This window comes from Aythya fuligula, chromosome 34 (genome assembly GCF_009819795.1).
Source record: "Aythya fuligula isolate bAytFul2 chromosome 34, bAytFul2.pri, whole genome shotgun sequence".
In the NCBI taxonomy this organism is placed as follows: Eukaryota; Metazoa; Chordata; class Aves; order Anseriformes; family Anatidae; genus Aythya; species Aythya fuligula.
Genome location: NC_045592.1, coordinates 628697 through 649971, shown reverse-complemented (window position 1 = coordinate 649971; position 21275 = coordinate 628697). Strand labels below are relative to the sequence as shown.

Below are 21275 nucleotides of genomic sequence, written 5' to 3'. Positions count from 1 at the left end.
TATTGGAATAGTATTGAAAGAATGAAAAGCAATTTTGAAATACATGAACAAAGGTGTTTCTGCCTTGTCCAGGTTTATGTGAGGAAGATGTGCAGGCACCTCATTGATGGGAAAATACTGTAGATTAGAATAACATCCTCAGTGCCTCCTTTAGCTCCTTGTTCCTCGTGCTGTAGGTGAGGGTTTCGCTGCTGGAGGCAACACCGAGTATAGAAGTGAAACCGCCAGGCCCAGGGATAGGGAGGTGGTGGAGGGAAGCTTCAGGTAGGCAACCGTGGCAGTGATGCTATGCAGGGAGACCACGGCCAGGTGAGGGAGGCATGTGGAAAAGGCTTTGTGCTGGCCCTGCTCAGAGGGCATCCTCAGCACTGCCCTGACGACCTGCACATAGGACAGAGCACAATGAAAACAAAACATCCAAATGCTGAACAGACACTGAACGCAATTACCCCAACTTCCCTGAAGGAGGAATCCGAGCAGGAGAGCTTGAGATGAGCTTTGAGGAGAGCCTGAGGAGAGCTTTGACTTAAAACAGAGCACTTTGACACAACACAGCACATCTTTACACTTGCTGAGAACTCTTCTCAGCACTCTTCTCATCCTAATCCAAAACATAGCACCCTTCCACCTACTAGGAGAAAAATGAACTCTGTCCTAACTGAAACCAGGACAAGAGTGCACACTATTTCATCAACCAGGTCACTGACATATAAGTTGAACAGGACTGGACTCAGTGTAGGTCCCTGGGAGACACTGCTGGCTACAGGACTCCAACTAGACTCTGTTCCACTAAGCACGACCCTCTGAACTCTGCCATCCAGCCAGCTCACAACCCACCTCACAGACTACTCCTCCATCTCACACTTCCTGAGCTAGCCCATGAGGATGTTATGGGAGACAGTGCTGAAAGCCTTGCTGAGGTCAAAGTAGACAACATCTGCTGCTCTCCCCTCACCCACTCAGCTAGTCATTCCATCATAGAAGCCTATCAAGTTGGTGAAGCATGGTTGCCCTTGGTGAACCCATGCTGACTACTCCTGATCACCTTCTTCTCTTCCACATGCTGGAGATGACCTCCAGGATGAGCTGTTCCATTGCCTTTCCAGGGATGGAGGTGAAGCTGGCCAGCCCGTAGTTGCCTGGGTCCTCCTTCTTGCCCTTGTTGAAGAACGGTATGACATGAGCTTTCTTCCAGTCTTCAGGCAGCTCTCCTGTTCTCCATGACATTTCAAAAATGATGGAGAGTGAGCCAGCAGTAACATCCACCAGCTCCCTTAGCATTCATGAATGTATCCCATCGGGGTCCATGGATTTGTGGTTGTCAAGTTTGCCTAAGAGATCTCTGATCTGATCCTCTTCAACCAAGGGAAAGTCCTCATTTCTCCAGATTTCCTCCCTTGTCCTGAAGGTCAGAGATTCTGGAGGGCTGCTCTTAGCAGTGAAGACTGAAGCAAAGAAGGCATTCAGTAATTCTGCCTTCTCTGTATCCTTTGTCACCAGGTCACCCACCTCGGTAAGCAGTTGGCCCACATTTTCCTTCCTCTTCCTTCTGCTCTTGATATATTTGAAACAGCCCTTTTTGTTGTCCTTGGCACCCCTTGCAAGATTTAACTCCAAATGGGTCTGGGACTTCCCTGTCACTTCCCTGCATCCTCAGACAATGTCCCTATATTCTTCCCAAGTGGCTTGTCCCCTTTTCCACATTATATATACTTTTTTCTTCCATTTAAGTCACTCCAGGATCTCCTTGATCATTCAAGCAGGTCTCCTGCCCCCTCTTTCTGACATTTTGCTCACAGGAATACATAGTTTTTGAGCTTGGAGGACTTGGGGGTCAGTGCGCTATCGCTGCCAGTGCACCATTGTGGCAGCCATCAGCACCTGCTCTTCAGCTCTCAGCAACCCCACAACGGAAGGGTCCTGTGTGAGACCAGGCAAGGTAGACAACTATTTGATATTCTCTATATTCATGGCAGTTATGCCAACAGAACTATGGTACTCTTTTGTTTAGTTGTTTACCCTTGGAAAAAGCCAGAAATGCAGTCTGGAGGCATATCATTAGGGTTACCCAATGATGTTCACATTACTCAAGAGCTATCATGACCAGCCCGAAAGAAAGAAGGGGAAGGTGCCATGCCTTGTTCCCTCCACCAAGTGGATTCATGAGCGTCGTACCAGTAACACCTCAAATAATATTTATTGGTGCAGATTTAGGGAAAACATCACAAGCCCATATTTGCTTTCCTAGTGGTAACTTAGCAGTTTTTTGCAATATGTAGTTGCTTTACAGGGAAGGAATTGTAGCAATTTGTAATACAGACACTCATGAAAATAGAGCAACAAGGTGTCCGTGTCCTTGTGAACTATGGAATCCTACCAACCTACTGCTGTGATCCATGGGCGAGCTGAATCTCCTAGGTCCTGACCGTTGATACTGTGATGCCCTTGGAGAGGTCCTCAGAGCTGCAGGAGCAACCACGGACCTGGGGCTTGGTGACATCCCTTTGCTGCAGAGAACAGACTCAACCACAGGGGCTGGATGCTTCAGATGCTGGAGTGACAAGAAACTGGCTTTTTTTCTGCTCAGGTCTGCTGCCTCTTCGCACACAGCCAGGCCTGTGGCTCATCTCCCTGTGGAGGACAAGGAGGCAAAGCTCTGCTGGTGCCCAAATAAGAGAGAAATACTCCACCTGTGGAAGGGCAGGGCTGGCAGGGAGGTGGCACAGGACAGGCACTGGTCTCTTTCTTCTATTGGCACTCAGGGAGGCTTGAGACCGCAGGTCAGTGTCCATACTGCCCACAGGTGCCTGCAGCCCTGTATCCTGAGATCCATCTGCTCTCCTTCTGTACATAACATTTTTACTTTGTTTCTCACAGTTTGGGGGCTGCATTGGTAGACCTGGAACATGGCACTGAAAGGCTGTGTCTCCCACCGTGTTTTTTTTTTTGGTGAGTTTTTCCCATTGCAGCAGCAGAGCAGCAGCTAATTGCTCCTGGAAGAAAACTGAAACAACTTCTTCAGTGCATGCTTGAGCTCCTGGTTCCTCATGCTGTAGATGAGGGTGTTCACTGCTGGAGGTACCACCAAGTACAGAACTGCCACTGCAAAGTCCAGGTATACGGAGGAGGTGGCGGTGGACTTCACACCGGCAAACACAGTAGTGCTGACAAACAGGGAGACTACCACAAGGTGAGGGAGGCATGTGGAAAAGGCTTTGTGCAGGCCCTGCTCAGAGGGGATCCTCAGCACGGCCCTGAAGATCTGCGCATAGGACAACACAATGAAAACAAAAAAGCCAAGACCTAAACAAAAGCTAAATGCAATAATCTTGCCCAGGAGGGCAGCCATGTAGATGCCCAGGAAGAGTCCGAAGTGAAGGAGCTGCAGCTCCTGGGTGTCTGCGAATGCCAGCAGGAGGAACTCACTCACAGAGCTGATGTTGGGCATTTGCTGGTTCTGGACATGGACACTGAAAAAATGAGAACAAAAAATAAAAATAAATACAGAGTGTTAAGAGCAATGTCTGACCAAAATTCAGATAATTCCCAAGCAAAACCTTACATTCCCTGTTTCCAAGAGGACCTTTTTGTCTCTCCCTGTCTGGAGCCCTGCTGTGTGCTTGCTGAGTGTCCTGTACATTGCAGCCTCCTCTGCCCATCAGCTCCCAGTGAGCCTGCTCTGCTGCATTCGAGGTTCCAAGAAGGAAGGTTCCTGGGAAGTGGCTCCCTCTGTTGAGTGAGGGGCGTTTGGCTGTGTGACTCTGTGTGTGTCTTCCCTGTTCAATACCCAGGAGATAAAATCAACAGATGGATCGTGCATGTCTGGCAGGGAGCATCTCTTCCTGCTTCACTCGCCATGCACAGCACTCCTTGTCAGAATCAGACACCACCAGCTGCCACGCTGGGCAAGGGGGAGAAGAAGGCATGGGCAGGTAGGGCAGACCCAACCCAGTGCAGAGGCTGCGGTGTTGGTAAGGTAGAGCCTGTCCTCACACCCCTGTGCCATCTGGCCGGCACAGCCAGGAGAGGGACAAGAGCTCTGGAGTGGAAGAAGTGTTTGGAATATGTTCCTTGACATATGGTTGTACCATTCTCCTGCACTTGGCAATGCACATCCCCATCTCCTACTGCCCCAGGAAGAGCCCTTAGCAAGATGTCAAGGGAAAGAAATGCCTTCCTTGAGTAGTGAGTCAAGGCCTAACCCTTGTGCTTGGTGACACACATCCTGTTTTCCTACACCTCAGTGTCACCTTCATATTGCCTTTGTCTCCTTGTCCTCACTGCCTCCAGTGTTCTGCTCTAACAAGCTCCAAGGGAGTCTGTGTCAGTGCTGGCCCTCAGGGAGACACTGCAGGAAACTTGCATCTGATTTGGACTTCTGGAGAGATGTCTTTAATTGTCTCTGAGTGCCTGAGGTTCATGGGCTCATCATCAAAGCCCCCAGAGGAGTGATTCCAATGCCTTGGGCTGGGCCTGTGCTGCTGAGCTGGGCCAGGCTCCTGGGACAGAGAGAGCTCGTGGCAAGAGGGCCGTGGTGCAGAGAGACAGCTGTGCCCAGGAGCAGCTCCTCTGCACAGCGCAGCAGGGCTGGGGGCTCTGACTGCAGGTTGCACGGGGAGCGGAGAGAAGGAGAGAGGGCTTTGAGACAGTGAGGAGCACAACAAAAGAGGGCAGCGTGTGGCAGGACACATCTGCAGGTTCTTGATACCGTGAGTCTCTGGCAGCAGGGCAATACAGGTGGGGTTGCCAGAGGGGTCTTCTACAGCTGGCACATCAGATGGCTGATAGCATCTGTCAGAGTGGGTTTCATTCTTCTTGTAATTTGGACTAGGAGAAACTTTAGAGGATGGCATTTATGAATGGGCATTTCAAGAGGAAGACTGAGGCTTCATTAGTCTGCAGAGGAAGGCTTTTTTGGGTTCTCTGCTTTCAGATTCTTGCAGTGGAGGTGAATCTGAGTGAGTCTGAGCACACAGCTTGTGAGATGGGGTCTATTAGCATGAACAGGGAAGAGATGTGGGATCAGAGAACCAGTTCCCAGCAGGGCCATGGGCAGGCGGTGAGAGGGAGCTGCTGCCAGAAATGCTGTGTGGGGGAGGGCTCAGACACCTACCTGGGAAAATCACTGCTCTTCTCTCCCACCAGCACAGGGCAGCTCAGACCAGACGTGATGGACAGAGTAGCTGTGCTCTCTGAAGTACACTATGCACTAGAGGAATAGTATCTGTGACACTGAGGATCCACAAGGTTTCACTTGTAGTGCAGCAGGAATGACAGTATAGGAAAAAGAAATCGCCACGGCCCTTCTCTGCCGTTAGGTGATTTGGGAGTAAAAATTTCTTCATATGAAGGGTTAAATTAATATGAGAATACCCCATGTACCTTTTTACTTTTTTTTTTTTTTTTTTTTTTTTTTTAATAGGTGAGGACTGTTAACTACACTGCCCACAGCAGAGTCCCCTGCTCCCAGGGACACCCTCAGGCAGCAACAGTCAGGGCTCATGAAAGAGAACAGCGTAATGTCGGCTTAATAGGTTGAAATTGAATCAGATATCATCAGATAATTGTGTTGTATTTTCTTACTGCCTTTTCTCTCCTTGGGAGAATCCCATGGCCAGAACCAGCAAATGCCCAACATCAGCTCTGTGAGTGAGTTCCTCCTGCTGGCATTTGCAGACACACGAGAGCTGCAGCTCCTGCACTTCGGACTCTTCCTGGGCATCTACCTGGCTGCCCTCCTGGGCAACGGCCTCATTCTCACCGCCGTAGCCTGCAACCACCATCTCCACACCCCCATGTACTTCTTCCTCCTCAACCTCGCCCTCCTTGACCTGGGCTGCATCTCCACCACTCTGCCCAAAGCCATGGCCATATCCCTCTGGGACAACAGGGCCATCTCCTATGAAGGGTGTGCTGCCCAACTCTTTGTCTTTGATTTTTTGGTTGTAGCTGAGTATTGCCTCCTCACTGTCATGGCCTATGACCGCTACGTTGCCATCTGCAAGCCCCTGCACTATGGGAGCCTCCTGAGCAGCAGAGCTTGTGCCCAGATGGCAGCAGCTGCCTGGGGCAGTGGCTTTCTCAATGCTGTCCTGCACACGGCCAACACATTTTCCCTGCCCCTCTGCCAAGGCAATGCTGTGGACCAGTTCTTCTGTGAAATCCCCCAGATCCTCAAGCTCTCCTGCTCAGATGCCTACCTCAAAGAAGTTTGGGCACTTGTGTTTAGTATTTTCTTGGCCTTTGGTTGTTTTGTTTTCATTTTGCTGTCCTATGTGCAGATCTTCAGGGCTGTGCTGAGGATGCCCTCTGAGCAGGGCCAGCACAAAGCCTTTTCCACATGCCTCCCTCACCTGGCCATGGTCTCCCTGTTTGTCAGCACTGCCATATTTGCCTACCTAAAGTCCCCCTCCATTTCCTCACCATCCCTGGACCTGGTGGTCGCACTTCTGTATTCGGTGGTGCCTCCAGCAGTGAACCCCCTCATCTACAGCATGAGGAACCAGGAGCTCAAGTATGCAGTGAGGAAACTGTTTCTGTACATGCTTCTTAAGCATCCGTGATGTGTTCAGAGGATGTATTCTTAATAATATGCAAGTGTTTTGATTCATATTATATCATATCATTTTTATCGTTACTAGTGTTATCATGACATTGTCATTAATAATAATCCTAACAGAAAACGAAGGGTATTTGGGAAAACGATACAGCATTTTTAAAATTATTTTTCTCTGTTAATATTTTAAAAATGTTTTATTTTGTTTTTAATAATGTAGTTGTCAGCATTCTGAATGTTACATTTTGTGTTAGTTTTTCCTGTATCATCTAATGGACATACAGAGCCAGGCTTCCTTGGTAGTTAAAGACAATAAAGATGTCAGCGGAAATTCATTGGTCTCAGTTTCCTTGTCTTCCTATCTCCTCTGGAGCTACGGGAGCAGTCCCAGCATCCAGGGGGGCTCAGGGCCAAGAGCCCAGCTGCCACAGGTAGGAGCAGTGAGTTTGGATTAGACCTTGTGGATCTAGGTGACAGTCCTCTCATCTCTATAGTAAGGCCAGCACAAAGCCTTTTCCATGTGCCTCCCTCACCTGGCCATGGTATCCCTGTTTGTCAGTGCTGTCATGTTTGCGTACCTGAAGCCCTCCTCCATTTTCTCCACATCCTTGGACACGGTGGTGTCATTTCTCTACTCAGGGGTGCCTCCAGCAGTGAACCCCCTCATCTACAGCTTGAGGAACCAGGACCTGAAAGCCACACTGAAGAAACTGATTCTAGTGGTAATACTTACATAGCAATAAATTGGCTATCTCACTTTTCTAGTTTTACTCAAGTTAATCTCAGGCACTTTGTGATGATTAGGTATAGCATTCTTTAAAATTTAATAAATAAAATGTTTAATAAAAATTAATAAATAAAATGTTTCTGGTTAGATGTTATATGTTTGCTTTCATTCCTCTTTTCCAGATGACCAGTCCTCTGTGTGACCCAGAGGCTTTCTTGGAATGTGTTTATTCCTAAATGACGCCTGGTCTCTGTTTTGGCATCTTATTAGTAAAAGGAACTTGCACAGTGCTCAGGGCTCTTCTTCCCAAACTGGAATGCAGAAGACACTCAGGGAATATCAGGCTCAAGATCTTGGTGTTGTACTGGGGTTCCACCTGGACACAGGGGCATGGGGCACAGAGTCCTGGGTGAGGGTGTCAGGGCTTCACTGAGGCATCACTGGTAGATGCCCAGTGCCCCTGGAGACCCTGACCAGTCAAGAAGCAGGTTTCTGGGTTTGAATCGTGACAGGAGTGGTGGCATCGAGGAGGTATAGGGAGCCACCAAGTCCTTTGCTGGTCTGGGCAGAGCAGGAAGGGGGCCCAGGGCATTCGTCCCCTCCCTGCAGCCTGCCAGGACCTGCAAGGTGCTCATGGAGAATCCAGGGCCAGGATCTGCGCCGTGGTGAACAGAGAGAGGGCAAAGCCTCTCTGAAAAAGAGGCTGAAACTGAAAAATGTCCCTCCTCTGTCCTGTGGTGTGACAGCACCACTGTGGAACAGGTTACCTTTATTTGACAGAGTTTTTGTGTAATTTGATTTGATGGTGGCACAAAAAGAGCGTTCCTTCACCAGTGATGTAATCCTTCTTCATGTTAGGACACAACTCAACGTCCTTCACTCTGCTTTTTCTCATGGATGAACTGGATTAGGTCTCCTTGATTATTCTGAGGCACAATGCAATGCTTTTGCCTTCTGCTACTTGTACTGGGTTCAGCAATAAAAGGTGGAAACAGGAAGCAGAAGGGAGGGGTGCGCTCTCATTGTGAAAACATCGGTCCTCCTCCCGAACACCGGCTATGTGCGTTGAGGCCCTGCTTTAAGGACGTGGTCAAGCATTGCACATTTGTGGGAAGTAGAGAGTAATTTCTTTCCTCTGCACTTCCACATAGGCTTTATTTGTCTTGTTTGTTTCTTTTCTTTTCTTTTTTTCCCTTTCCCCTTCCCTTTTTCCCTTTCCCTTTTTTTCCCTTTAGTTAAATAGTTTAGTTCGTAATAATCTTTCTTTAATAATAATAAGAATAATTATTATTTCCCTTTAATTAGATTATCCATATCTCAACCCGTAAGTTGTTCTTTACTTTACTTCTTCCCCTCCTCATCTAAGAAGGGGGAGTGAGAGAGCGGTTGTGGTGTTTAGCTGACTAGAACTGAAAACCACCACACTACTCCAGCACAATATGAGTGACCTTCCCTTACTCTGCGCATTGACCTCACAGGTCATTTTGAATTTTTCACTTTCAAAACCTTAGTCGGATGAGGGCCATTTCCAAAGTGGGGCAAGCTGATGGGTTCTGGCTCAGCCATTTGAATTATGCTATACTTGAGTTTATCAGCCTGAGTTAACTAAAGATGACCCAGGAAGGTAATGGATGTTCATGTGTCTAGTAGGAATATGGGAGAGTATCTCAGGTTTCCAAGGGCCATTTCAAATCTAGGTCAGTCCCAGCAACCCACTGAAGAAGAGGTTTGTCTTGGAAGGGGTTTCCTGTGTTGCACTGGGTTGCAGTTGCAGGGACAAAGACCACGGCTGGTAGTGGAGGTGCCCTGGGAACTCCACCTGGCTCCGCCTGATTTTCCCAAAGGGCTCAGGCCTCCTGCAGGTCTTTTCTGACACCTGCCAGTGCAGGGAAGTGCCTCAAACACAACGGGGCCACTGGAGGTTTTCCCTGGTTATGCTTATGGTCAAGCAGTAATGCTCTGCCTGAACACACAGTTATTTCTTTAGTACTCGAATGATAAAGTAACTACTCATCAGCTCAGATGATTCAATCCCTTCTGTAAAATGTCTCACATGAAGTATATTTTCTTTCATGAAGAAATGCTAATTTCCATGGTCTATATTAATGGCAGGAGAAGAAATAGTGATGATCACCTGCACTTGCATTCTCATTGCTTTGTCTATCATGGTGTGCTCCCTCGTCTTCCAGGCACAAAACCCATCTTGATTACACAGACCCTGCTGAATGTCCCCTTTCCATCTGCCTGTCTGGACCTGGACTTCCCATTGTTCTCCTGGTTTTCCCTCCCCTTACTCTTTGACCATTAAGACCGCTCTCAGTGACCCAGTTGCTGCTTTGAGTTTCAGTGAGTTCAAGCTCACCCATCTCTCAGCAGTCTGTCTAATGGTTTCCTTAGTAAGACCCTCAACATTTATCATTGAATTAGTATAATATGGATTAATATTAACACAATTATTGAAAATTTCCTATTAATCACTGTAAAATACATCATGTACAGTCATCCTTTTGGGAAGGTAAACATCACTGGAGTCAACAAAATAAGGAACTTGAACGTTGTTTTTTGTTGTTTTTGTTTGTTTGTTTGTTTGTTTGCAAATTGCAGCATGATTTCCTGTTGTTTGTTTTGAAATAGGAAAACCCCTGTTCTTCTCACCTAAGCAGGGCTTCAAAGGGGAAACTCTAGACCAATACCTATAGGAGAATGATGCTCTCAACTGAAACACAACAAAATTCAGCCTTTAAAATGAAGAAAGATTTTTATTAGATGCTCTTTGAAATCTTCCCCCTTAACTAGAATAATGAAAGCTCTACAATTAGCTGAACAAGTCTTGAAGACTTGAAGAAAATGGTGGGAGAGATATGGCTCCTTAGGAGTTTCTGTGTTTTAATGAGTTCCATGGAGTATTTTGGTGCTGAGCCAATGAAACTTGGGTACTGAGGGCAGAATGATGCAACTGTGCGAAAAAGCAAATGCAAAAGGAAAAGCTGAAGTGACTTGGAGTATTAATGGGCCCCAATGAGGGCTGTTCCTAACAAAGCTTCCCCAGGGACATGTTAGGACAGATAATTGGAGGCCATGATTACAGATAGGCAAAGCGCTGTGCTGAGAAAAGTCTTGCTTGGTTTTGGTGAAGCAAAAGGGCCAAGGCCTGACCCCAGCCACTGCGAGGAGAGATCCTGCATCCCCCTGTCTGCCTCAGGACTTTTCTTGGGGGTCTGAGGAATGCGGTGGACAGTGTGATGCCATGAGAAGAACACTGGTATGACACCTCCCTGCCTCTGCACAGGGTTGCAAGGAAGAAAAGAGGCTGCATTGCAATGACTATATGTTGTCTTCTCAAAAGCTCTAGCCAAAGGGACAGGGCTGTTGGGTAATTCCATTCTTGCCAGCACCCTCTGCCTTCTCTGCATGATTTCAAATGCTGTCCCACACTTTTTCCTACTTCCTGGAAGTTTGCAGACAGCCATCTCTGTTCACCACCTTGCTCTCATCCCAACATTTCCATCATTTCACAAATGTCTCATCAACCCTCACCAGCTGTTCCTTGAAAAAAGAAGCTAGGGTCTGATCATAGATACCTCACCAGCATCTTTCAAGCCATGGGCCTGCTGCTGGCCTTGCAGCTTCTTGGCTAGACACACCCAAGCCTTGTGCCTCCTGCTGGCCAGACGTGGACTCAAGCAGAAGGGACAGGACAACCCATATGGGGGCCTTCTTTCTGTCTGGGTCCTTCTGGGTATGGAGGCAGAGGGTATCCCACAGTCAGCACGCCAAACAGGTGCCTTCTGCTGGCCTAGCAGGGCCATTGGCAGATGTCAGCCCAAAAGTCCAGATCCCAGGGAGAAGGCAAGGGTGACCTGCCAGCTACAGACAGAAGTGACCTCACAGTCCCTTTCTGTGACACGTTCCTGCTGCTGCCCTATCCACTGCAGAGACAGAAGTGACCTCACAGTCACTGCCACAGTCACATTCCTCCTGCTGGGGCAGGAGATCCTGAGGCAGAGCTGAGCTCATCAGTGCATTCCCACCCTTCTCCTCCTTGTGGCCCACAAGCTGATCAGATCCATGGCCCCTCAAATTCATTTGGGCTTAGGGTTTTGTTTAGGTCTCTTAAGCAGTTCTCTAATGTTAAAGAGGCCATTTTTATTGCTAGTATAAAGGGATGAGATCAGAGTGATTAAGAGAGTAAGAGCTAGGGGAAGCGGCTATGGGCTGAGTTTTGTCTTTGAGGGATACTTTGAGGTCAATCATTAGAGTAGTGGATTCCTGTCAGGGTGCTGAGTAGTATTTAGGTGTAGGAATTAAGTTTACAGGTTGAAGCCATGGATTAGCCTCATATGACTATTTTAAGTCACAGTTACTCTATTTCTGAGAAAAGTGGCACTTCAGACATGCTGGAAAAGGATACAAAAGTCTATCAGAGCTCCCTGCACCTGCAGCAGCCACACTGGCCCTCAGCATATGTGCTGGCTGGCACACATGGGGAGGTGCTGGCATGCATCAGAGAGCAGCAAAGAGGGTGCTGGAGAAGGCCAGGGAAAGGCGGGTGGCAGAGCCCCATGCAGATGCTGGCTGGGGGTCCCCTCTGCTGCAGCCAGCTCACACAGCGTGGCAGGAAGAGGGCAGGAAGGGCTCATGGCCACGGGGCAGAGCCTGGCCCTGGGCTCTTCCTGATGTCCCTGCAGGTCCTGGCAGACTGCGGGGAGGGGACGAATGCCCTGGGCCCCCTTCCTGATCTGCCCAGGCCAGCAAGGGCCCAGAACGGCCTCCTGTCCCCTGCCCCTGCAGCTCTGGGCTCCCTTCATGCAGCCCTGCCTCTGCAGCACCAAGCCCTGCTGGGAGCCCTCCCCTGCATGCTGCCACTGCTCCCTGACACTGCTGTTGCCCTCTGCCGGGCACTGCCCAGCCCAGCCCAGCCCCTGCCCACCTCCCCCCAGCTCCCTGCCCTCTCCCCAACCCAGCCCAGCCCAGCCCAGCCCAGCCCAGTAGCCTAGGCTGGGCTGACTCCAGGCCAGTGCCCACCACAGGCTGCTGCAGGGCTCTGGGCATGGCCACCACAGCCCCAGCCCCTCGCAAGGCACCGCAGCTGTTGGCACAAAGGCGGCTCTGGGCCTCCCCAGCCGCCCCTGTGCTGGGGCCAGCCACAGCTCAGGAGATGGAGATCTGTGAAACTGCAGTAGCCCTGCTCTCTTGCCTGGGAGATCCCCAGCACAAAGCGCCTGTTTCCCGCAGGGCCAGCCCTGCTCCCCAGGCCAGCACAAGAGGCCTGGCCTAGGCACATAGCAGCTCCAGATTCCAGTCCGTGAAGCTCTAGATTGCCCCACTGAGTAGCGTTGGGCAGCACCAAGTGCCACAAGAGCTGTTCCTAAATTTGACAGCAGTGCTTTTAGCCCTGAGCCCCTTCCCTGTTGGGAGAATGAGATGGGATCTGAGAGCTGTGAATACCTCATGGCCATGGCTTCTTTATTGTCTTTATCTACACTGGAAGATTGGTTCTTAAAGTACCATAGATGACTGGGTCAAAATAAAAATCAATATGTAGAAGGATAAGAAGATATTCCCTTAATTTAAAATAAAAATATCATGGATAAATAAATAAATAAATAAATAAATAAATAAACAAACAATTTTAGAAAACATTTTGTGAGAAATTTTCTCAGTACTGTTAGGATGATGAGCATATTATTGATGCTTAAGTATGTATGAAAGTAATTTCCTTAGTGCATTTTTCAGTTCCTGGTTCCTCATGCTGTAGATGATGGGATTCACTGCTGGAGGCACCACCGAGTACAGAAATGACACCACCAGGTCCAGAGATGGGGAAGAGATAGAGGAGGGCTTCAGGTAGGTAAACATGACAGTGGTGACCATCAGGGAGACGACGGCCAGGTGAGGGAGGCACATGGAAAAGGCTTTGTGCCTGCCCTGTTCAGAGGGCATCCTCAGCACGGCCATGAAGATCTGCACATAGGACACCACAATGAAAACAAAACAACCACAGCCTAAAGAAACACTAAATACAAGTGCCACAACTTCCCTGAGGTAGGCATCTGAGCAGGAGAGCTTGAGGATCTGGGGGATTTCACAGAAGAACTGGTCCACAGCATTGCCTTGGCAGAGGGGCAGGGAAAATGTACTGGCCGTGTGCAGGACAGCATCGAGAATGCCACTGGCCCAGGCAGCTGCTGCCATCTGGGCACAAGCTCTGCTGCCCAGGAGGCTCCCATAGTGCAGGGGCTTGCAGATGGCAACGTAGCGGTCGTAGGCCATGACGGTGAGGAGATAAAACTCCGAACCAAAGAAGAATACAAAAAAGAAGACTTGAGCAGCACATCCTTGATAGGAGATGGCCCTAGTGTCCCAGAGGGCATTGGCCATGGCTTTGGGCAGAGTGGTAGAGATGGATCCCAGATCAAGGATGGCGAGGTTGAGGAGGAAGAAGTACATGGGGGTGTGGAGATGGTGGTCGCAGGCTACGGCGCTGAGGATGAGGCCGTTGCCCAGGAGGGCAGCCAAGTAGATGCCCAGGAAGAGCGCGAAGTGCGGGAGCTGCAGCTCCCGCTTGTCTGCAAATGCCAGCAGGAGGAACTCACTCACAGAGCTGATGTTGGGCATTTGCTGACATTGGACCCAGTTGTCTGTTGAGGAGGAGGAGACGGAAAAAATGTTATAACAGAATTATCTGAGGAAAACTGGAAATGAAACAGGAGAATGAGGGAAATCCAAGTTCAGTCTACTGTTCAAGTTCAAACTCATGAGCTTTGCAGTGCTGTTCCAAACAACTCATCTGAATGATGAGCAGAGCTGCAGATATTTTGCTGTTTGTTTTTTTTTTTTTTTTTTTAATTTTATTTTTTTTTTCAGAGTTGCCCTGATACTGCTTAGGAGATGTATGAGACAGTTGAATGCTCTGACAGTTCATGTACATTCATAGTGAAACCCTTTGGGTGCAAGGAGGCAACAGCACTGTCCCTTGGTGAAGATCAAGCAGAGCAGCATTGTCCATCAGTCCTGCTCTGAGCTGCCCTGTGTCACCCCTCTGTGAGCTGCAGGACGATCCCTCTCAGGTGTTTCCCTGAGAAGAATCTGGAGACAGCTGAGAGCAGAGAAGCCCCAGTCCAAGTGCAGCTGGACAGAATGTTCAACTTGTCTCCAGGTGAAGGTCTCAGCCAGACGGAGCTTGGGAGCGTCTCCTCGTCTGGGCTCTGCCTGCAATGTTGGCCATGCCTGCCCCACAGCCCATGGGTTGCAGGGGGAGAGGAGGCCAGGGAGGGGCTGCTCTAGGGGAAGGTGTCTGCTCTGCAGGGCATGGCCGCAAGGTGCCCGAATCTCCCCTGCCATGGCGTTTCTGGCAACAGCTCCTTCTGGCCGCCTGCCCCTCTCTCTGCTGCATGCAGCTGTCCCTGCCAGGAGCTTCTGCTCTGTACCCACCTCTTCTTTCCCCCTGCCCGTGCTCACAGACCCCATCCCACGTGGCTGTGCTCAGCGCTGCCCTGCAACACCCTGCCACCAACAGGGTCCTGCCAAGGGGCACCTCCATGGCTGCAGGAGCTATGGGGCAGCTGACAGAGAGCCCGGCATGGCCAGCCAGGGCAGGGTGTTCTGGGCTGACTGGGGGCACCTGCCTTAGGGCACTCCATGGGGCTTCTGCCAGACTTCCTCACCTCACACTGCAACCCAGCAGGACTCTCAAAGCCTACTGCATTGCCCACTGCCCTCCCAGAAACAAGACCCAGGAGGACACACTTTCAGGACCTGCAGCTGCATGGCCTTGCAGCCAGACACTTACCTTGTCAAGGGCTGTGCAGATTTCTCCTGCAGGCAGGTCTCAGCATCCTCCCACTCCCAACTGCCTCCAAGCCCTCTCTCCTCCTCTCCTTTTCTCCTCTCCCCATGCCAGCTGCAGTCAGAGCCTCCAGCCCTGCTGCGCTGTGCAGAGGAGCTGCTCCTGGGCACAGCTGTCTCTCTGCACCACGGCCCTTTTGCCAGGAGCTCTCTCTGTCCCAGGAGCCCGGCCCAGCTCAGCAGCATAGGCCCAGCCCAAGGCACTGCAATCACTCCTCTGGGGGCTTTGATGATGAGCCCACAAACCTCAGGCACTCAGACACAATTGAAGACATCTCTCCAGAAGTCCAAGTCAGATGCAAGTTTCCTGCAGTGTCCCCCTGAGGGCCAGCACTGACGCAGCCTACCTTGGAGCTCGTTAGAGCAGAACACTGGAGGCAGTGAGGACAAGGAGACAAAGGCAATGTGAAGGTGACACTGATGTGTAGAAAAACTGGATGTGTTTCACCAAGCACAGGGACCAGGCCTGGACCTCCAGCCCCTGGCAAAGGAGATCCTTTCCCTTCCCACCTTGCTCAGGGCTCTTCCTGGGCAGTAGGAGATGGGGATTTCTTTCTCTTCATGTCCAGTCTCAACATCCTGAAGTCAACTTTGTGGCATTATTTCTGTCTCATGCCATTTTCCGTAGAGAAAACTACAGTAGCTCCAAAACCACCCATCAGGCAGTCTCAGGCTCCTCTTGCTCTCCTTGGGGTCTCTACGCAACTGGGCCAGAGAAACTGAGGTGTCTCAGCCTGTACACAGGGCAGGTGCTTTAGGCATTGAACGCTACCTTGGCAGAACCTCTATGGGCACTCTCCTGCAGATCTTCTAAAAGTGGAGCTACTCACTGGGACACCCTTGTGTGGGTGGTATCACACCGAATTTCAGCTGAGTACGATAACTCAGATTTTTCTTGGTGGCCATACTCTTTGTAAGACAACTCTGTAGGAAGCTGGCCTGGCTCCTGGTGAGCAGACACCACTGTTCATATGGCATCCCTTGTGGTGCCCAGGCCCTCGTCCTCCTGGGCACTGCTCACTCAGCTAGGTCCCAGTCTGCCCTGATGTGTGGGGTTCCTCTTCATCTGGTGCAGGACTGGGCTCTTCTCCTTGTAAATGTCAAGAGGTTTGTATAGGGATATACAGCTCTGATAAGTCTGGTATACATTATTACTATTCTTTATCTTTGTGCAGGACCACATCACAGAAATAACAGATGTCCAACAGAAGCTCAATCACTAAATTCCTCCTGCTGGCATTCACAGGCACCCAGGAGCTGCAGCTCCTGCACTTTGCGCTCTTCCTGGGCATCTACCTGGCTGCCCTCCTGGGCAACGGCCTCATTCTCACCGCCGTAGCCTACGACCACCATCTCCACACCCCCATGTACTTCTTTCTCCTCAACCTTGCCCTCCTCGACCTGGGGCTGCATCTCCACCACTCTGTCCAAAGCCATGGCCAATGCCCTCTGGGACAATAGGGCCATCTCCTATCAAGGGTGTGCTGCACAGGTCTTTTTATTCTTCTTAGTTGGAGCAGAGTATTTTCTCCACACCGTCATGGCCTACGACCACTACCTTGCCATCTGCAAGCCCCTGCACTATGGGAGCCTCCTGGGGAGCAGAGCTTGTGCCCAGATGGCAGCAGCTGCCTGCGGCAGTGGCTTTCTCCATGGTGTCCTGCACATGGCCAATACATTTTCCCTGTCCCTCTGCCAAGGCAATGCTGTGGACCAGTTCTTCTGTGAAATCCCCCAGATCCTCAAGCTCTCCTGCTCAGATGCCTACCTCAGGGAGGTTGCACTTCTTGTAGTTAGTCTCTGTTTAGCATTTGCATGTTTTGTTTTCATTGGGTTGTCCTATGTGCAGATCTTCAGGGCTGTACTGAGGATGCCCTCTGAGCAGGGCAGGCACAAAGCCTTTTCCACATGCTTCCCTCACCTAGCTGTGGTCTCTCTGACTCTCAGCACTGCCTTGGTTGCCTACCTGAAGCCCCCCTCCATCTCTTCCCCATCCCTGGACTTGGTGGTGTCATTTCTGTACTTGGTGGTGCCTCCAGCAGTGAACCCCCTCATCTACAGCATGAGGAACCAGGAGCTCAAGGACGCCTTGTGGAAACTCATTGGATACATGTTTCTTTGGCATCAATAGTGTGCCTATAATATTAAATGGACACACAGGTTATCTGAAGAGTCTCTTAGTACATTAGCTTGCAATTCTTTTATTATTATTAATATTATCTCTTAAAATTGTGATTTTGATTGAATTCTATTCATGGCATTTTGTCTATTATTATTTTTTAAATGTATCACCCAATCATCTTATATACCTACAGAACTAGGCTTTCTGTGTGGATAAAGAGAATAAAGAATCCACGAGAACTTAATTGGTCTCAGATGCTATCTCTTCCCATCTCCTCTGGAGCTGCTGCCATGCAGAGGAGCAGCCCCAGTGGACCTTGAGACTGCCCTTCACTGCCCGCTGGGATCTGCCTTTCTGCTGCCTTTGGGTCAGGGCTGCTGCTTCCCTGGAGCCATGGCCATTGCCAGCAGCAGGTTGTGGCCTTTTCACTGCTGCTCTCTTTTGGCTTTCATGTTGTTCTCTTGAGCTCTTGTACTTGACTAAGCCCTTAGGTCTCATGTACCGTGGTGAAAGTCCTGTTGTCTCTGCAGTGGCATCTCTGCCACATCTCTGCTTCTTGCAAAGCTGGTGTCAGGAATACACCCAAGGAGCTGCTCACTTGTCCTGGTTTCAGCTAGGATAGAGTTAATTTTCCTCCTAGCAACTGGTAGGGTATTGTGTTTGGGATTTAAGATGAGAATAATGTTGATACCACACTGATGTTTTAATTGTTGCAGAGCAGTGCTTACTCTAAGCCATGGACTTTTCAGCTTCTTGCTCTGTCCTGCTAGTGGGCAGGCTGGGGGTGCAGCAGGAGCTGGGAGGGGACAGACCCAGGACAGCTGACCCAAACTGCCCAAAGGGGTATTCCATGCCATCTGACATCATGCTAAACAATATATAGGGGTGTCTAGCCAGGATCAGGGGGGCGGCTGCTCGGGGATAGGTGGTGGTTCGGGTCAGCAGGTGGTGAGCAATTTCATTGCGCATCACTTGTTTTGTACACATTATTAGTAGTAGTACTATTATCATTTTTTTCTATCCTGATAACTGTTTCTATCTCAACCCACAGGCTTGATTTTCTTGTTTCTCTCCTCCATCCTAGAGACGGAGCGAGGAGGGTGACTGAATGGCTGTGTGGTGTTTAGCTGCTGGCTGGGTTAAACCGCAACAGTGTGAAACACAGCCTTTCACTGCCAGGTACCAGGTACCAATGCTGGCCCCAAACTGTGAGGAAAAAAAAAAAAAAAAAAAAAGAAAGTAAAAATGTTACATACAGAAGATGGATGTTGAGGATACAAGACTGCAGGCACCTGTGGGCAGTACAGACACTGACCTGTGGTCTCAAGGCTCCCTGGGTGGGGTGAGGGGAGAGCAGAGGATGTTGTCTACTTTGACTTCAGCAAGGCTTTCAACACTGTGTCCCATAACATCCTCAAAGATAAGCTCAGGAAGTGTGGGATGGACAAGTATTCAGTGAGGTGGATTGTGAGTTGGCTAGATGGCAGAGTTCAGAGGATTGTGCTTAGTGGAGATGAGTCTAGTTGGAGGCCTGTAGCCAGCAGTGTCCCCCAGGGACCTACACTGAGTCCAGTCCTGTTCAACTTATTTGTCAGTGACCTGGATGATGGAATACAGTGCACCCTAAGGAGGTGTAAAGATGTGCTGTGTTTCAGTCAAAGTGCTCTGTTTTGAGTCAAAGCTCTTCTCAGGCTCTCCTCAAAGCTCAACTCAGACTCTCTTGCTCAGATACCTACCTCAGGGAAGCTGGGGCACTTGCATGTAATGTTTCTTTAGTCTTAGGTAGTTTCGTTTTCATTGTGCTTTCCTATGTGCATGTATTTCAAAACTGTTTTTCATTCTTTGGAATAGTATTCCAATTAAAATATTTTTCTTCATCTCACTTCTATATATATATATATTTTTTTTTTAACAAAAAGACCTCTAACAGGTGCTGGCAAGCTCTTTCTAATTAACCATATAAAGTAACCATATAAAGTAACTAGAAAGTAGTCATTTTCTGTGACTCTTTCTTCTCAGAATTTCTCTTCAGGTACAGCAGAGGTGGTGGGATGAAGAGCCCTGCTGCAATGAAGAGGAAAAGCACAGACGTGGCTGAGGGACTTGATGTTTTTTTTCTGCAGTAATCTGTAGCAAAAAGTTCTCCTATTCATCTGAACTCAGTAAAAGAGATCAAGGATGAGAAGAGTATGTATTGACAGGAAGGCCACGAAAAGTCACCAGGACAAGGGACATTTTCTGCCCCTACAGAGGACTAACCCTGGGCAAGGCCCAGCTTGGGAAGCAGCCTTGTTGGATGTTGTTGGTGGGCAGTGAGCTGGGAATAAGGCAGTCATGTGCCCTGGCAGCACAGGAGGGAAGGCTGAGGGACACCTCACCGCAGCCTGCCAGGAGCTGCAGGGATGTCAGGAAGAGTCCAGGACCAGGCTCTGCTCTGTGGTGCCCAGGGAGAGGCCAAAGCCACAGGGTGTGAGTTGAAGCAGGAGCTGCTGGGCCTTCAGAGCAGGAAACACTTTGTTTCCCAGTTCAGGGCTCATCCGCAGGAAGGTGGCCATGAGCCCTGCCTGCCTTCCTCCTACCATGCTGCATGCGGTGGCTGCAGCAGAGGGGACCCCCAGCCAGCCCCTGCATGGGGGTCTGCCACCCGCCTCACCCTGGCCCTCTCCAACGCCCTCCTTGCTGCTCTCTGATGCACACCAGCACCTCCCCATGTATGCTGCTATTAGAAAAATGAAGAATATTAAAAAGGACTTTGCATCCCTGGGGAGGTTGTTGAGGGGATCGGCGGTGCAGGTTGTGTTCTCCTCTGTCCTCCCGCTGGGTGACTGGGATGCAGATAGAAGGAGCAGAACAGGACAGGTAAATGACTGGCTGAGGGGGTGGTGTCTGGACCAGGGATTTGGGTATTTTGATCTTGGGCCATCCTTTGAGAGGCCGGGTATGTGGGCTACAGACAGACAACAACTGAGCAAGTGGTGACACCAACTCAGGACATTCAGTGATTCTGTGATTCCAGGATCCTTCTGTTTACCCTTCTTGTAGAAGATGCCTTTCACGTCTGCCTTTTCGAAATCCTGAGGAACGTTTTTCATTTATCTGGCCTTTCCAAGGTCTTTGAGAGAGGTCCTGTGGTGATATCTGCAGCTCCACCAGCACCTCTCTCACCCTTCCCACACCAGCTCTAAGCAACCTGAGGACTGACTGGGAGGATGATGAGGATGATGATTGTGTGGGAAAGGGCTTGGTTAAAATCTCTGAGGAGGGAGACCAAAAGTTCCTCTCTCTACAAGAGAAACTGTAATGCATGCTTATGAGTATGTCCTGTTCCTGTTTGGAAAGACTAATGTTATGATTGCTGCAAAAACAATGCTGCACCAAATGCCTGAAGGGAATAAGAGACTGATTTCTTTTTTTGACATACAGCACAGGACTAACCATAGGACATGACCCCTAGCAGGAAGTACTCCGGTCATGCAGAAGGTGCAGCTGATAGTGCTCCCACCTCACGTTCACAAGCTCTGGTCCTCATGGGGGACTTCAATTACCCAGACATCTGCTGGGTAAGCAACTCAGCCAGGCACGAGCAGTCCAAACGGTTCCTACAATGCATTGAGGACAATTTTCTGACACAGGTGGTGGAGGAGCTGATGAGGCAGGGGGTGCTCCTGGACCTCGTTCTTACCAACAGGGATGGCCTTGTTAGAGATGTGAAGGTTGGGGGCAGCTTGGGGTGCAGCGACCATGAGATGGTGGAGTTCCACATGCAACTAGGCAAAGGAAGTAAGAATAAAATCAGGATTGCTACCCTGGACTTCCGAAGAGCCAACTTCGACCTCTTCCAGGACCTGCTTGGGAGTATTTCATGGGATAGGCTGCTAGAAGTCAAGGGCGCTTGTGAGAGCTGGGCTACATTCAAGCAGCACTTCTTCCATGCTCAGGATCGGTGCATCCCGAGGAATAGGAAATCGGGGAAGGGGGGCAGGAAACCTGTGTGCATGAGCAAGGAGCTCATCAATAAGATC

The 21275-nt window shown here is 49.7% G+C and overlaps 2 protein-coding genes across 2 annotated transcripts; one reads left to right on the top strand and one right to left on the bottom strand.

The window, feature by feature from the left end:
- The first annotated feature begins 5627 nt into the window (after nucleotides 1-5627).
- LOC116500340 (olfactory receptor 14C36-like) lies at nucleotides 5628-6563 on the top strand. Its single transcript, XM_032205261.1, has one exon. The coding sequence runs from the start codon at nucleotides 5628-5630 to the stop codon at nucleotides 6561-6563; it is 936 nt and encodes a 311-aa protein (XP_032061152.1).
- A 6405-nt stretch (nucleotides 6564-12968) lies between these two features.
- LOC116500308 (olfactory receptor 14C36-like) lies at nucleotides 12969-13901 on the bottom strand. The gene has a single exon (XM_032205232.1). It carries the CDS (start codon nucleotides 13899-13901, stop codon nucleotides 12969-12971), a length of 933 nt encoding a protein of 310 aa, XP_032061123.1.
- Between the last annotated feature and the right edge of the window lie 7374 nt (nucleotides 13902-21275).